The following is a 15,551-nucleotide window of genomic DNA, read 5'->3' on the forward strand; positions in this document are numbered from 1 at the left end:
ATTTTTAATTGTACACTGATTCATTTCCTGTTTAAATTTTTTTTCTACTAAAATTATTATGTGTAAATGAGGAATAACAAGTTCTTTAAAATCTGCACATATATACAGGGTGTCCAATTTACATTAAATAAGTTAAGGGCATTTCCGGTGAAACCCGAAATAGAGTAGTAACAAAAAATATGTGCATATGTGCAATATGGGCATCAGATGCGTTATGGGTCATTGTACTTTCATGTATATCATCATAAGTTTAAGGCATATCATCTTTTTGGTTTCTAAAATATTTACTTGGTTTTATACTTTATCCCAACTCTGTATGATTTAAAACTAGAACTGCAGTACAATCAATTGTTCCGATAGTTAGTAGATGATTTAATTCAGTTAAATAAAGTTAAGTCACTAAATTCAACATGATAAGCTACACTATATTTTACTGAAACATATTTGAAACTTTAATAATGCTGCTGTCACGGAGCAGTAGTTAAAACTCACAATTAGAAAAAGTGAAAAATTAAATAATACAACTAGTAAAAAAGTAGTCATACAGTTACAAAGTATTTTAAAAAACATTGCTTACTTTTAAAAGTGGAACTGCATGCAAAGGCTGTTCTCCAACACACACCAAATCGCTGTTGACACCATTATCTATGATCCTTTGTTTCGTAATATTAGTCAATTCCCTATCAACTTCAAATACTCCAACACCAGGCGTAATAACAACACTTAGTTGGCCGGTCCTGTCAAAACTACGATCCAAGTAATATTTTTCAAAAACTAAAAAAGCAGATAATTTTATTACTGTATTAAACATAACTGGTCAGATTTTACCATTTAAAGACATATTTAAAACTTCTAAAAAATTTCCTTGTGAAGCAGTGCTGTTTGTTGCTGCTGGTATTGAAACACCAGGTCTTGAATGGTATTCTAGAACAGTTTTCAAGTAATTATGGAATATTCTTCTCAGCTGCACTAACACTGAACTCCAATCATCATATCTTTCATTTTGAACCGCAACTCTAAAAGATATTACTTAATATGAGGACTGTAAATTTAACATATTTTGCTATTACAGAGTTTTATACTCTCTAATAATATAAGTACCTAAATAGCTAAAAAAAATATTTAAAATAAATGGATGAACATACATCACATACAGTTTTTCCAAATAATTAAAACAATGAAACAGAATAGTAGGATCATGTAGTGTAAAATAAAATAAATTTGTTTACTAATTGTGTAATATTGACAAAGGAATAGCTCCAATGAGGTCATATTTTACTTTATTTTAGGTATTGGTATTGTAAGTTTGAGTAAGTGATCAACTTTTTCAGATTAGTTCTATCCAACAAATGTGAAATATGTATGACACACCACTGCTACTGTATGACATTGCCAAAACTATCAAATGACCAATCTGAAATTTATATCAGGGATTATTTATTTATTTATTAGGATTAGTGGTGGATAAAAGAAGATTAGTGGTGGTTACTACACCCTGAGGACAAATGGCCTCAAAACTACACAGGTAAATAAAACTGAGCATTTATAGAATACTAATAAGGTCAGTGTTAATATGTGGAGCAAAAACATGGTCACTTACATGGAACAGAAATTTTTTTTATTTTTTTTAATTTGTAAGGTTGCATACCCAGGTTTGTTAGGTTGGAGAAATCCTTTTAAGGGATTTCACATTATTTTTATGCTGTATGTAACTAAATATACTGAGAAACAGACAAGTGGAAAACATAGTTTTTGGAATAAGTCACAAATGGCATCATAACTAAACTGTTAGAACTTTGATCAAATGAAAGGCAGATATCGAGCACAGTTTATTAATTAAATCTTGCCCAAGTACTTTCACTTTCAACAGTTTAATTTTTTTTTTTAAATGGCAAAGTTACCTTATGGTTGGCATAAGGAGAGAGAAATCGATTTATTCGAGCATTCAACCTTATATCAATTTAAACTGTTAGACTTAGATTCTCTAAATTCTAATGATAAAAACTGTATTTTAATGTGCATGATATTAAGAGGCAATAAGTTAATTTATATTTAAATGGGAATAAGCCACAATTAAAGGTTAAAATACGTTTATTGACGTTTCAATTTCCACTTCGGAAATCGTTCTCAAAATACAAACATGTTTGTATTTTGAGAACGATTTCCGAAGTGGAAATTGAAACGTCAATAAACGTATTTTAACCTTTAATTGTGGCTTATTCCCATTTAAATATAAATTAATTTAAAATGCCACAAGAAAATAGCTTCAGAACAATATTAGGCAATAAGTGTTAAGAAGTAAGGTATACTCCATTCGCTTAGCGCGGGCATATTTTTACAGATTCATTATCAGAAACCTACAACACAACAATTCCTACTTCTCAGTATTAATAGCTCAAGTATCCTACTATTGCAGACTTCTTTCTTAAAAAAAAAGAATTATTCTAAATAGTGGAAGTGTATACTAAACCCATCAAATTTTGGGTAGTATATATTTTAGTTGTTATAATTTAACATAACTATTTATTATATGGTGCAGATAAATAAATATTGATTGTCATTAATTCGAAAAGTTCTATTTTATTTACTATTTAGTTTGTTTAATATTAATATTGGCTATGAGTATGTGTGCTTGGTTGTATAGTAATTTCCAGCCACTTTTAGTCTGTCAAAAAGTAACTTATTTCGCAAAAAAATAATTACTAAATTCACTAGACAGTTCGGACTGAAAATAGCGAACCGAGTATATTCATTTAACTGTATGTACCTATAAAAGTCTTCATAGTATCTCCCTTTGTAATCCTTTTGTAAACATTCCCTCATATGGTAAGGAAATTCTTCTAAATTATTAGCTTTATAAAAAGTCCTTGAAAAAAGAACAATAGTCACGTCATGGTTGCTGCCATTTTTCTTCCATTTCATAAATAGATCTGCTAAAAATCCATTAACAGCTTTTTCAAAATATAGGTCTCCATGTATATCAAAGTCCCACATTTCAGAAGACATTTGCAAAAATAAATATACCATTGAAGTTGATGATCTAAACACTATTTTCGTATCATCTGTTATTACCCCACAAGCTACTCTATCGCCTTGAGCCCACATCTCATATACTTGGCATCTAACTGCTCCCCCACAAAATTCCAGCTTTTTGTTCATATATACACAGGTATTCACCTACAAGAAAAATAATTTGTATATAATAATAATGAGTAACAATAACATTGAGAATTATAGTTAACGCATATTTACATATTTGTAAACCTTTGTTGCATGAATTAATTTTTTCAAATTTGGGGATGTTTTAAAAGAACTAAGTATTGCACATTAGTATTTTTTTTAACTGCATAGGTATTATAATTAGAAATAGAAGTAACTTTTTCTTTAAATCACCAGCAAAGACTTAAACTTACCAAACTATTTTTAAGTCTCCACATTTCTGACCTTCCCATATACTGATCCTTGAAAGTAAGTTCTATAGAATCCAATGCAACATCTGCAGGATTCACAATCCTAATGGTCACATTTTTATATGTCTGTAAGCCAAAAGCAGTAACAATACTTTGTTCAATGCTTATAATTTCTCTAGCTTGTAAAAGATCATCAGAAAATGTTTTAATTTGCAACAACAGCCTTGGATACTCTTCTTCAGATTCACTCTTTTTATTTTTTTGATTGTCATCTTCTGGTGCTGAGTGATATATTTCAACAATATCATTCTTTTTAGCTTCTGGGTAATCTTTCTGGTTTATAATAAGATCTTCCTCTGCAAAAATAAACAAGATACTGTATAAGCTGAGAAGTATTTCAACAATTATCTTTACAAATATTATTCATTTGACTTAAGAGCAGTATAAAATATATTATTGAAGTTTTATTAATTTTTCTTACCACTAAAAGTTTTTTGATGAGCTTTTAACTTAAATGATTTCATTTCAGTATATGGTGTCATTGTTCATCTTCTCATTTTACTGATATGGTGACAATAAATGATTGTTGACTCAAATTAAAGACTTATAATAGATATTAACAAATATTGGACCAATACTATCTATAAAGCTTATCGTGTTGCAGTTTATTTAACATTTTATCAAACAAAAATATCTTGCTTTCTATAAAGTAATGAGGTTATTAATCTGTCAGTCAACAGCTGGAAACGTCATATTGACAATGTACTTGAACCTTGAACCTGCCGTGAACTTAGCAACCTTTTTTGGAATTTCGTTGACAGTTCATATACAGGGAGTGATAGATAATGAATACAAAATAGATGTGAATCACAGAGTATACACAAAAATGTGGAAATCAGAAATGTTAAAATCACTAAAGAGAAGAAAAATGAACCAAAATAATTGAAAACACCAAAGATCAGGAAATATTACACGCCAATAAGAAATTTTATATAATAAAATCAATATTTGTTAATAAAAAGAAATAAGTCCAATCGGTTAAGAATATGTATAATACTATAACATATAATATAACAAATTAATAGTAAGATGGGAACTACAAATATGGAAAGTTTTTGTAGAGATAAAGAACAGCAAGGAAGTATAAAATGGTTCGAACAAACCATCGGCCAAATAAAATTTGATATTTCAAATTTTATAAAAAGGATGTGTACAGAATCATAAATAATTTTCTATCAAGAAAAGCATATATTCGAAAAAAAAAAGAACGAAATAATGTATTAGATTATAAATTCGTTGTTGCCAAAAAAGAATAGGCCAAGTAATGAGGAAAATGAAAAAAAAAACAAGAAAAGGAATGGACAGGTACAACAATGAACGGTATAATTGTAAAAGATAAAAATAATTATAAAAATTAATTCAGTACGAAAAGGATAAATTTATTAGGTACTTAAAAAATACCAAAGCATATCAGTACCATGCTGCTAGATTTTTTAACAAAAGACGAATATACAGATGAAACAATAAATATATACTCATTTTGTCCAAAGAATAAATCTTATAGCTAAATAATTTATAAGTTGAAAAATGGTGGATGACAAGTGACTACTAGTGACGTCTAGTGGATAAAAGTTGCAACTATAAGTCAGTAGAGTTCTTCCACGGCGCGTCGGGCATGTGAGATCATCTGTCTCTCTCTAACACATTGATAGAACGCTCTCTCTCTAACACATTGATTTCCCTATGTGGGGCCATTCCGGCATAAACCATAAACCCTCTACTCTACTAACCAGTGTTGCCAATCGGCGCATAATTATGCGATTTGCGCATAATTTAATTCCCAGCGCATAATTTTCGCATCCTTCATAAAATCGCACAATTTCGCATAATCCAGCTAAGCAAAAGAAAAAGCCAAGGCCAAGCCACAGCTTACAACGTTTATAAGAAGAGTCCGCGTCTTCTTTTTTCCTTTAAAAAAAGATGTTTGTACTGACCTGACATTTTATAGTTATACAGAGGCGGGATTACGAACATTCGATACGAATCGTATCCGCCATGTTTTTCCGAAGGGAGTGATTACGAACAACTTTCGTCACGTTTTCGTATCGACTCAACTGGAAGAAACCATACGATACCTACAGCGCTATCGAATCGCCAATTCGATGTTAGTGTCTCTTTTTAAATATACTCTCTCTCTCTCTCATTCTTCTAAAATTCGAATCTATTTGTTCTGTTCTGTGTTAGACAGCGACATAATAAAAATTCGTTAAATTAAAAATTTTCTTGGGTTTACCATTAACGTTTATCTTCTGTACTTTTCTTGTACTTTAATAATTATCATGTCTTTTAAATTAACAGAGGGTCATTGGAACGTCCTTTTAGAGTTTATGGAGCAGCATAAAGAATTTGCAAAAGGACAGTTTTCTGGCCCCACTGGAAAAATAATTCAAAGAAAACTTTGGGAAGAGCTTGCTCAACTATTAAATTCACTTGGCGAAGGAAGTAAGCCTGTTGAGAAATGGCAAAAGGTTAGATTAAATATATCAAAGTATGGTTTTTCCATTAATTATTTTTATGTATTTTTTTACTATAGACTTGGTCAGATATTAAATACTCAATCAAAAGGAAGGCTTCTGCGAAAAAACAAGATATTGCAGCCACTGGTGGAGGGCCAAAAGCGAAGCCCGAACTAAACCAACTGGAGGAACGGGTTGTCAATATATTGGGAAAAACATTTTATGAAGGAGTCAGTGTATCTGAGTGTGGAGTATGTATCAGTCACATGTTTAATTAAGTTTGTTATTTATTTATTATATATAGTAAATATTCAAAAAAATTTCAGATTCCATCTACCAGTGAAGATGATTTCCTATCCACCTCCAAAGATGTTTTCCCACAGAATAGTTTGGAAGACACACCTATCCATTTACCGGTATGTAACTACATACTTAAGTCATATTATTTCACTAATAAATTTTCAATATTTTTTATAGGTTGCTTCTACAAGTAGTATTCAGACATCTAAATTTTCTGAATTTAAACATAAATCTATAGAGGTAAGCTCTGATACATGCACCTATATCAAGTCATCATGTAAATATTTTTTACAGGCTTCTGACCATGGATATTCTAAACTTCCCCATCCAAAAAAAAGGAAAATACAAGATGTTGAGAATGAGCTAATGCAGGAAAGCTTGACTGAATTGAAGGAAATAAAATTAGAGTTAAGGGAGCTTAACAAAAGCATGTCATCAATTGCCAATTCATTAGCAGAACTAGTGGCAAAAAAGTGAATATAATTAATTTTTTGTGTTTAATTTCTGTTTTTTTAATGTATTTTATTTTTGTGCTTAGTTTTATCCTTATTTGTATATATATATATATATATATATATATATATATATATATATATATATATATAAAGTAGTTAGGTATTATTGACTGACACGTTATGTAAAATAAAGTTTTATTTTGAGGTTGCAGTCATTAATAGGGCAGGAAAGTAAAACTCTTTGTTCTTTAATCAAGCTTTCGCAAAATTTAAGCATATCCTGAAGAAGCAAATAAATTTTGCGAAAGCTTGATTAAAGAACAAAGAGTTTTACTTTCCTGCCCTATTAATGACTGCAACCTCAAAATAAAACTTTATTTTATATATATATATATATATATATATATATATATATATATATATATATATATATATATATATCATCATCATAAGTGGCTCGACAATCCGTTGTGGATCTTGGCCTGCTCACAAAGAAGTCGCCACTCCTGTCGATTCCTGGCAACTTCCCTCCATCTTCTAACCCCTAGAATCTGTAGGTCTTCTTCCACATCATCAATCCATCTCATTCGTGGTCGTCCTCTGCTTCTTGTGCCCTCTGGTTTTGAAAATGTTAATCTCTTCGTGTATTCGTGATCTGACATCCTAGCAATGTGTCCAGCCCATCTAAGTCTCTACACTTTAACGAATTTCACAATATCTGGATCGGTGTATAACTGATACAGTTCAAAGTTGTATCTTCGACGCCATAGCACATTTTCATTTACGGCCCCAAAAATCTTTCTAAGAATTTTTCTCTCAAAAATACCAAGAAGTCTTTTATCATTTTGAGATATGATCCACGTTTCAGCCCCATATATCAAAACTGGTCTTATTAAGGTCCTGTATATATTAAGCTTTAGTACACGTTTTATATTTTTATTTTTTAAATGTCTCTGGAGGCCGTGAACAGTTCTGTTTGCTATTGCTATGCGTCTTTTTATTTCGTCACTTGTTGTGTTTGTTGCGTTTACTAGCGATCCAAGATATGTAAATTCTTTGACTTGCTCAAAGGTATGGTTGTTAATTTGAATTCTTTGTTGGATATTTCGAGGGTTTTTAGAAACCAACATATATTTGGTTTTTTCCTCGTTTACCACAAGTCCTAATTCATAAACATAAAATTCATACACATAAAATATGTGTATGAGATGGAAGGCAACCATGTATATGTATTTCTGAATATTGGTCGTCTTCAGTAAAGTGCAGCTAAGTTAGAAAAAGAGCATATTAACTTGAGAATGGAGCACTACATCAAGCTATGCTGATATCTTTTACCATCATACTATCAACTTGCATTAACCTTTTTCTTGTTATATATATATATATATATATATATATATATATATATATATATATATATATATATATATATGTTAATGTTAGTATTATATGTATATTATAATTTGTAAGAAAAAAAAATTGAAACTGCTACTTATTTCAGTTATTTATTAGTTTTAAGATTCCTTATTTTGTTTTTGTATTTGTAGCTTGTATTTGAATTATTCTGTTTGTTTTAATTTTATTATATATATAATTATATATATAAATATATAATTTTAACCGAAGTCAAAATATTTATATATATATATATATATATATATATATATATATATATATTTTAACCGAAGTCAAAATATTTTAATGTGTCAATCAATTTATGAGTGTCTATTGTGTCATATGCTTGTCGAAAATCAATAAATATGTTAAGTGACAGATTAATTCAACATATTAGCTAGTCAGGATGTTTAATTGTAAAAATTTGGTCTATTACAGATCTGTTTGTTCTAAACCCTGCTTGGTATTCACCCAGGTTATCTTCAATTTTGGCATTAATTCTATTTCTGATAGATATAAAGAATGTACTTTACCATATTTGTAGTTATAATATAGCAATTTTATTAATGACTATGTGGCATTTTGTAACAACAGTAACTCACATGTTGACTGTTTAAATATATATTTTTTTAAGTTTTTGGATTTCATTTATAAATATCATAGCCTAATATATTATCAGGATGTGAAAATTTGGAGTACACAGTGGATTTAATAAAACACAAGGTACTGTTAAGTACAGTAAATTTTTTAGTAAAATAATTTAATTAATAAAATATCTATTTACAATGCCATTTCTAACTAAAATCCCATCTCTAACAGGTGGAGGTGCTGGAATATTATTTGCACCATCATTGGCATCAATTATATTGTCTGCTGCTACATTGGGATCATCAATATTATTTTCTATGCACATATTGTGCAATGTAGCACAAACTTTTATAAGCCTGCATACAAACTGTGGTTCGTATCTTGAGCTTCTCTCTTTTAACAGACAACGAAATCTGACTTTCAACAGCCCAATACACCGCTCAACACAATTCCTGGCACGCATGTGTGCTTGATTAAAATGTGCTTGGGGTGTCCCATCCACAACATCTCTGAAAGGAGTGATTAATATTGGGCTCAGAGGATACCCTGAATCTCCTATGAGCCACCCAGACTCTCTATTTGCATGGATTCTCTCCAAATAATCTTTAACCTCAGATCTACTCCAAATATATGAATCATGAGTGGAGCCTCCAAAATTTGCAAATATATTTAATATTCTAAGGTTACTGTCACAAATAATCTGTGAATTAATGGAGTGGAATCCTATAAAAAAAAGTATGCATGAAAGTATATACATTTATATAATTAAAAATTTATGAAATTACCTTTCCTGTTTATAAAATTTTGCTCATCCTGACGAGGCTTTAATATGGCTATGTGCGTGCCATCAATTGCGCCTATGGTACCAGGGAACCCAAATTTATTCATGAAATCCATTTTCATTTGGTTTCTCATAGCAGGATTATTCGGAAATTTAATATATTGGGGAACAACATTTTGCTCCAATAACTGTGTCACTTCATGGATTATGAAATGAACTTTGGATTGACTAAGTCCAAAATTCAATTCCTCACCCACACCTCTTTGGTAAGAGCCAGTTGCATAGAATCTTAATGCAAGTAAAACTTTTCTCTCTATATTAACGCCTCTTCTTGACCTAGGCGCCTGTATGTACGGCCGTAATTGTTCTACTAAATTTCTCACAATGTTTTTATTGAGTCTAAATAATTCTACAAATCTGAATTCGGGCAAATCGAATGGTTCGCTTTCCGTTCTAATATATTGCCGATGCAAAATAAGCCTCCTATTTTCATCTCTCCTTCTTTGCCTTCTTTGTAAAATAAACATTGGCAACATCTACAAAAACATACAATAATTATCAACATAATATAACGCTGTATTTATAGTAGAAAAATAAATACATACTTTGATTTCTTCAATTTAAAAATAATTGAAATCTGTTACTATTTTACATAAACGTTGTGTTATATAAATATATATAATTAAGGCACAGTTTAACCACAGTTTCTTTTTATACTATGATTAAGGTTATTTTTATTTATGACAAAAGACATAACCGAACCGGTGACATAACCATATAAATCATTCCATTTGTTCGAATTATTATCTCATCAGTTCAAAAATACGATGATTACCGATCATTTTCTGACATTCCAGTCGAACCGAGTTCGTAATCACTTTTTGGCTTCGATACGTATTCGTATCGAGTTTGCCTTCGTTTCGTTTTGTGACTTCGTATCGGAATTTCATAATCCCGATGCAGCATTAACTTTAAACTCCATTCGCTTAGCTCGGGCACATTTTGACAGATTCATTGTCGGAAACCTACAACACAACAATTCCTACTTCTCAGTATTAATAGCTCAAGTATGCTACTATTGCAGACTATTTTCTTTAAAAAAACAAGAATTATTCTAAATAGTGGAAGTGTATACTAAACCCATCAAATTTTGGGTAGTATATATTTAAAAAATATATTTTAGTTGTTATAATTTAACATAACTATTTGTTAGCAGATAGGGTGCAGATCAATAAATATTGATTGTCGATAATTCGCAAAGTTCTATTTTATTTACTATTTAGTTTGTTTACTATTAATATTGGCTATGAGTACGTGTGCTTGGTCGTATAGTAATTTCCAGCCACTTTTAGTCTGTCAAAAAGTAACTAACTTCGCAAAAAAATAATTACTAAATTCACTAGACAGTTCGGACTGGGAATAGCGAACCGAGTATAGCAAATAAAAATTACTTTATGGAAGAAAATTTCCATTCTATGGCGGCATTATATCGAAAATAAATTTACAACATGTAAAAATTGATTTTCGGCCACCTGAGTCACCTTCATTAAGAGTGGTTTAGGGTTAACCCGGGAGTGGACGGGTGGTCTGAAAAAGTCACCTGTGGAGTCCATCAGGACCAAAATTTAAATGACTTACAAATTTCAGATAACATTCACATAATGTTTTTAAGTATTTTGTCGGTTTACGTGTCTATTACTTAAGGACCTTATGTTATTCTATTTTTGTTGTTTTATTTTTCAAAAAATATAGGAATTAATCTAAAACCTTTAATTTTCTGCTTTGTTTAACTTTTATTAGCACTTGGTAAACAAATGTTTTCCAAAATTCCTACAGATGTTTTATTAAAATACAAATATTAACCTACACAAATTTGGTTATAACAATAAACAGAAAAATTCTCTGCTCAAAATACAACTTTGAATTTTACTCCAAATTGTTCTCTGTGCATTCAGAGCAACATGCTACAATGTTCTCCATACACAACCAGGACAGACAAAATGTGCAAAAATATCGCGTTTTCTATCTTTTTTAGTATTTGCAATTTCTTTTTTTTATTGGTGGTCATTTCTAATGGGCCTGGTATAGGGGTATTTGATAAGTGTAATGCTGGTTGTTGTACAACTCAAGCTAAATGAGGGTTCAAAGCTTTCCTCATATTTTATTTTGTCATATTCCTAAATCTTTCAAATATTTTTCAGCAATGTTTAAATTCTTCTGAATTGTTTTTTTTATAATTCGAACGAATTGACAGCAGCAACATTCATGAGGCCATAGAATAATACCATAGGTTAACATCTAGAAGTGTATCTAACAAAATTATAGGAATCTCTATTCCTTACTTTGTCAGATCATAAAATGTAATAATTTCTATATATGTAATAATTTGTAAGAAACCGAAAAAAACTGCATAACAAGTATATGAATCTCAATTTCCCATAGTAACAGGAGTAGGCGGGTGAGGTCTGCCAAGACATATTAAATATCTCAAAACCAAAAAATAAATTTGTTTTAAAAATTTCACCATTATTTGGAGGGAGCAATTATTGAAAGGTACTGAAAAGGAAAAGGTCATTTGTATAATATAAATAACATTTACATTAAAATCATTTTTCATTCTTTGTAGTAAGAATCTAACTATAAAGTGCCCTGTTATTCCCCAAGCAAATATTTCTCACCAGAAAAATCCCCCTATCTGACAATACCCAATCAATACACATTGAAGGAAAGGTTTCACATATATTTGAGTAGGTAGGTACTTCACATTTGTATTTACAGGGATTTCACATTAAATTACATATATAAATATAAGGCACAAATTGAAAAAAAAAATTAATTATTCAAGTGTACTTCTTCAACTGTTACTTTGTGTGTTGTGTTTGTGCAAAGAAACTAAAAAATATATAGAAAATGGATAAGTGGCTTTTCAGTTTTAAGGTAAATATAAAAAATAGTTAAAAGTTACAATCATTTATATATATATATATATATATATATATATATATATATATATATATATATATATATATATATATATATATATATATATATATATATATATATATATATATATATATATATATATATATATATATATAATAGAGAAATCACATAAGCATTAACCATAACTAAATTTGTACCTTCTAGGATGCATGTTCAATAGTTTAAAATAATTATTTTTTGTTCACATCAAAAAATCATTTCCTATACAATAATTAATGGTACTTATTGGTTTTTTTAAGTACCATATAGTTTACAATATCTTTATGCTTCTTCAAAAATCAAAATTACCAACATATACCTGCTGTGAATGAGAGGTAAAAGTTCAGTAGATTTTGTATAGATCTTTTAAGCTTCTTAAAATTAAATTTTGTGTTTTAATAAAGCAAATTGTTTTTTAGAGTAAACATCAGGAAACAGAGACAAATAAGCAGAAAGATTCCCCAGTACCACTTGATGTAGAAAAGCCAGGTTGCAGTCATCAAGTTGAAGGCTCCCCTATTTATCCTGCTCCCACACATTCTCATATTATGAGTGACAATGGCGATACTATGGTAATGTATTGAAGCAATTGATAATTTTATAAAAATTACATAAAAACACAGACTTCATATCGTATTTATTTATTAAAATTATATAGATAATATAATTAAATTAAACTATAAACTACAAATATCAGATATAATTACAGAAATTAGGTATAATATGAGAAAGATTTAAAACTACTACAGTAGTGAAATACATTTGTATTTGACTTTGACTAATATTTTATTGATTTACACCATCTAAATTATGATTATATTTTTAGAATGATCCTACACCAGCAAAAAAGAAAATAAAAATAGAGAAAGCATCAAAGAGTGAAAAAAAGAAGACTTTTAACAGCTCTTGGAAAAGTGTACCACAGTTTAAGAATTGGTTAGAAAAATCAATAAAACAACCATCATCTGAGGGTAATGAGTACGCCTATTGCAAGGTATGTGATTGTGATATTGTAGCTCATAAAAGTGTATTACTAAAACATTCAATAAGTGAAAGGCATAAATTAAATTGGACAAAAGTGGCGAGCAATACTAAACTCACTGAATTGTATAAACCAAATGCTGATGATGTAGCTGTAAAAACGGCAGAGTTAAAGTTATGTGCCTTGTTGGCAAGCAATAACCTGCCATTTTTATTAGTAGACACCCTAACTCCTTTAATTCAAAATATATGTTATGACTCGAAAATTGCTAAACAATTACACTTAAAACGAACCAAAGCTAAGTCAATTATTTGCAATAACTTGGGGTATAATTTTCTTGAAGAACTATATATTAAATTAAGGGAGCCAGGATGTTTTTTTTCTTTGGTTATGGATGAAACTACTGATATTTCAGTAAAAAAGCAATGTGCATTCACTACTATAATTTATGAAAATAATTCAACCAAAACACAATTTTTTGATCTTGTCGAGGCTCATGGATCAACAGCTAGTGATTTATATGGTATTCTAAAGAACTGTTTAACTTCAAAGAATATTCCACTGACTAATTTTGTAGGGTTTTCATCAGATACCACCAATGTTATGGTTGGAGAGTTTAACTCTGTATTTTCCAAGTTAAAAGAAGAATTTCCACACATAGTATGCATTAGATGCTCATGTCATATGGCACATTTAGCTACATCAAAAGCCTGTTTAAAATTACCTAGGCATGTGGAAGATCTGCTACGGAACATAGGCAGTCATTTTAATAGGAGTGCTTTGAGGAGACACAAATTTATAGAGTTCCAAAATTTTTTTCAAGTGAAAATTCACAAGATACTCTCTCCAGCCATAACAAGATGGTTATCTATTAAAGAATGTGTCGATAGAGTACTTGAGCAATATGAGCCACTTAGAGCATATTTGACAGAGTATGTATTTGAAGACCCGTCAATTACAACAGAAACAATGTTGGAAACCATGTCAAATTTGTTCACACCGGTGTATCTAGAGTTTATGTCATATTCTTTAGGACTAATGACAGATTTCAATTTACTCTTTCAGTCAGAAAAACCACTTCTTTGTAAGGTTCAGCCACAAACTGAAACTCTGTTGAGAACGCTGTGTTCTAATTTTATAAAGATGTCTGTAATAAAAAGAACCAACGACATATTTAGACTTAACCATGAAAACCCTACAAATTTTGTTAGTTTACATGATATTTATATAGGAGTTGCTGCAACAGAAAGCTTGAAAGAATTAAAAAAAAAGCCAAATTTGAACCAAAAAGAATTTGATAGTTTTTTTAAATGTATTTTAGAATTCTATATAGAGTTAGTTAGTAATATTAAAAATCGATTCACCTTTAACGACCCTATCTATAAAATAATTTCAATATTGGATCCCAAAATTGCACAAAGCTTTGAAATAAAATCATTACAATGTGTAACTAATCAATTCCCTATTTTAAAAGAATATGTTAATATTCAGGAGTTAGATAATGAATGGAGAAGACACGCTTTATTAGACTTTGAAAAATTAAATTTAAATTCAGATGACTGTGAGCAATATTGGTCTCAAATATTTAATTTAAAAAATGATGCTAATGCTTTTTTATTTCCGAATTTAAAAAAAACGCTACAGCTACTTTTTGTTTTGCCATTCTCTAATGCTAGTGTAGAACGTATATTTAGTGATTTGTTTAACATAAAAAGTGACAAACGGAATTTATTAAACTCTTCAACAGCAAAGGCTATTTTGGCAACCAAAGCAGGAGTTGAAAAGAATGGCGGTTGCTTAAAATTCATACCATCCAAAAAAATGCTAGGCCATAATACATGGAAAGACAATCAGTAGCTTGTATTTTAATATAGTATGTTTCTACTTTAAGTATACCTATGTTTTTGTTTTAATAGAATAATTTACATTAGTTTAAGATATTTAATCTGTTGTTTACTTGTAAGTACCATTCATAACTGATTATTAAAGCTAAAATATTACAAATGATGTATATTTTTCAAAATATCCTATTTTCCTGATAATATTTTAAGTAAAGAAAATAACTTGGCAAATAATTTGCAAACTTTTATGTCTTCAGTTTCTGAGGAAGACAAATTAGTTGAACATGTTCTTTTTGTATTC

The 15,551-nt window shown here is 29.6% G+C and overlaps 3 protein-coding genes across 7 annotated transcripts in view; 2 read left to right on the plus strand and 1 right to left on the minus strand.

Moving 5' to 3' along the window:
* The window catches only part of Iml1 (GATOR complex protein Iml1), a 98,382-nt gene extending 94,216 nt beyond the window's left edge, over positions 1–4,166 (minus strand). For 3 of the 5 annotated variants that reach the window (XM_072529278.1, XM_072529281.1, XM_072529279.1), the window contains exons 1-5: positions 3,892–4,166; positions 3,414–3,766; positions 2,768–3,177; positions 829–1,016; positions 578–774 (exon numbers count right to left, since the gene is read on the minus strand). In XM_072529278.1, coding sequence (XP_072385379.1) covers positions 578–774; positions 829–1,016; positions 2,768–3,177; positions 3,414–3,766; positions 3,892–3,952 — 1,209 coding nt within the window. In that variant the 5' untranslated portion in view covers positions 3,953–4,166. The remainder of the gene's footprint in view (positions 1–577; positions 775–828; positions 1,017–2,767; positions 3,178–3,413; positions 3,767–3,891) is intronic. The other 2 variants (XM_072529280.1, XM_072529277.1) reach the window with 1 other exon arrangement.
* Positions 4,167–5,716: 1,550 nt separating this feature from the next.
* LOC140438196 (uncharacterized) lies at positions 5,717–6,794 on the plus strand. Its single transcript, XM_072527906.1, has 5 exons — positions 5,717–5,938; positions 6,004–6,177; positions 6,253–6,342; positions 6,404–6,466; positions 6,521–6,794. The coding sequence occupies exons 1-5, from the start codon at positions 5,750–5,752 to the stop codon at positions 6,701–6,703; spliced, it is 699 nt and encodes a 232-aa protein (XP_072384007.1). The 5' UTR covers positions 5,717–5,749; the 3' UTR covers positions 6,704–6,794.
* Positions 6,795–12,255: 5,461 nt separating this feature from the next.
* Positions 12,256–15,266, plus strand: LOC140439399 (uncharacterized). Its single transcript, XM_072529282.1, has 3 exons — positions 12,256–12,382; positions 12,847–12,999; positions 13,254–15,266. The coding sequence occupies exons 1-3, from the start codon at positions 12,356–12,358 to the stop codon at positions 15,264–15,266; spliced, it is 2,193 nt and encodes a 730-aa protein (XP_072385383.1). The 5' UTR covers positions 12,256–12,355.
* The last annotated feature ends 285 nt before the right edge of the window (positions 15,267–15,551 follow it).

Source organism: Diabrotica undecimpunctata, chromosome 4 (assembly GCF_040954645.1).
Source record: "Diabrotica undecimpunctata isolate CICGRU chromosome 4, icDiaUnde3, whole genome shotgun sequence".
Classification (NCBI taxonomy): Eukaryota; Metazoa; Arthropoda; class Insecta; order Coleoptera; family Chrysomelidae; genus Diabrotica; species Diabrotica undecimpunctata.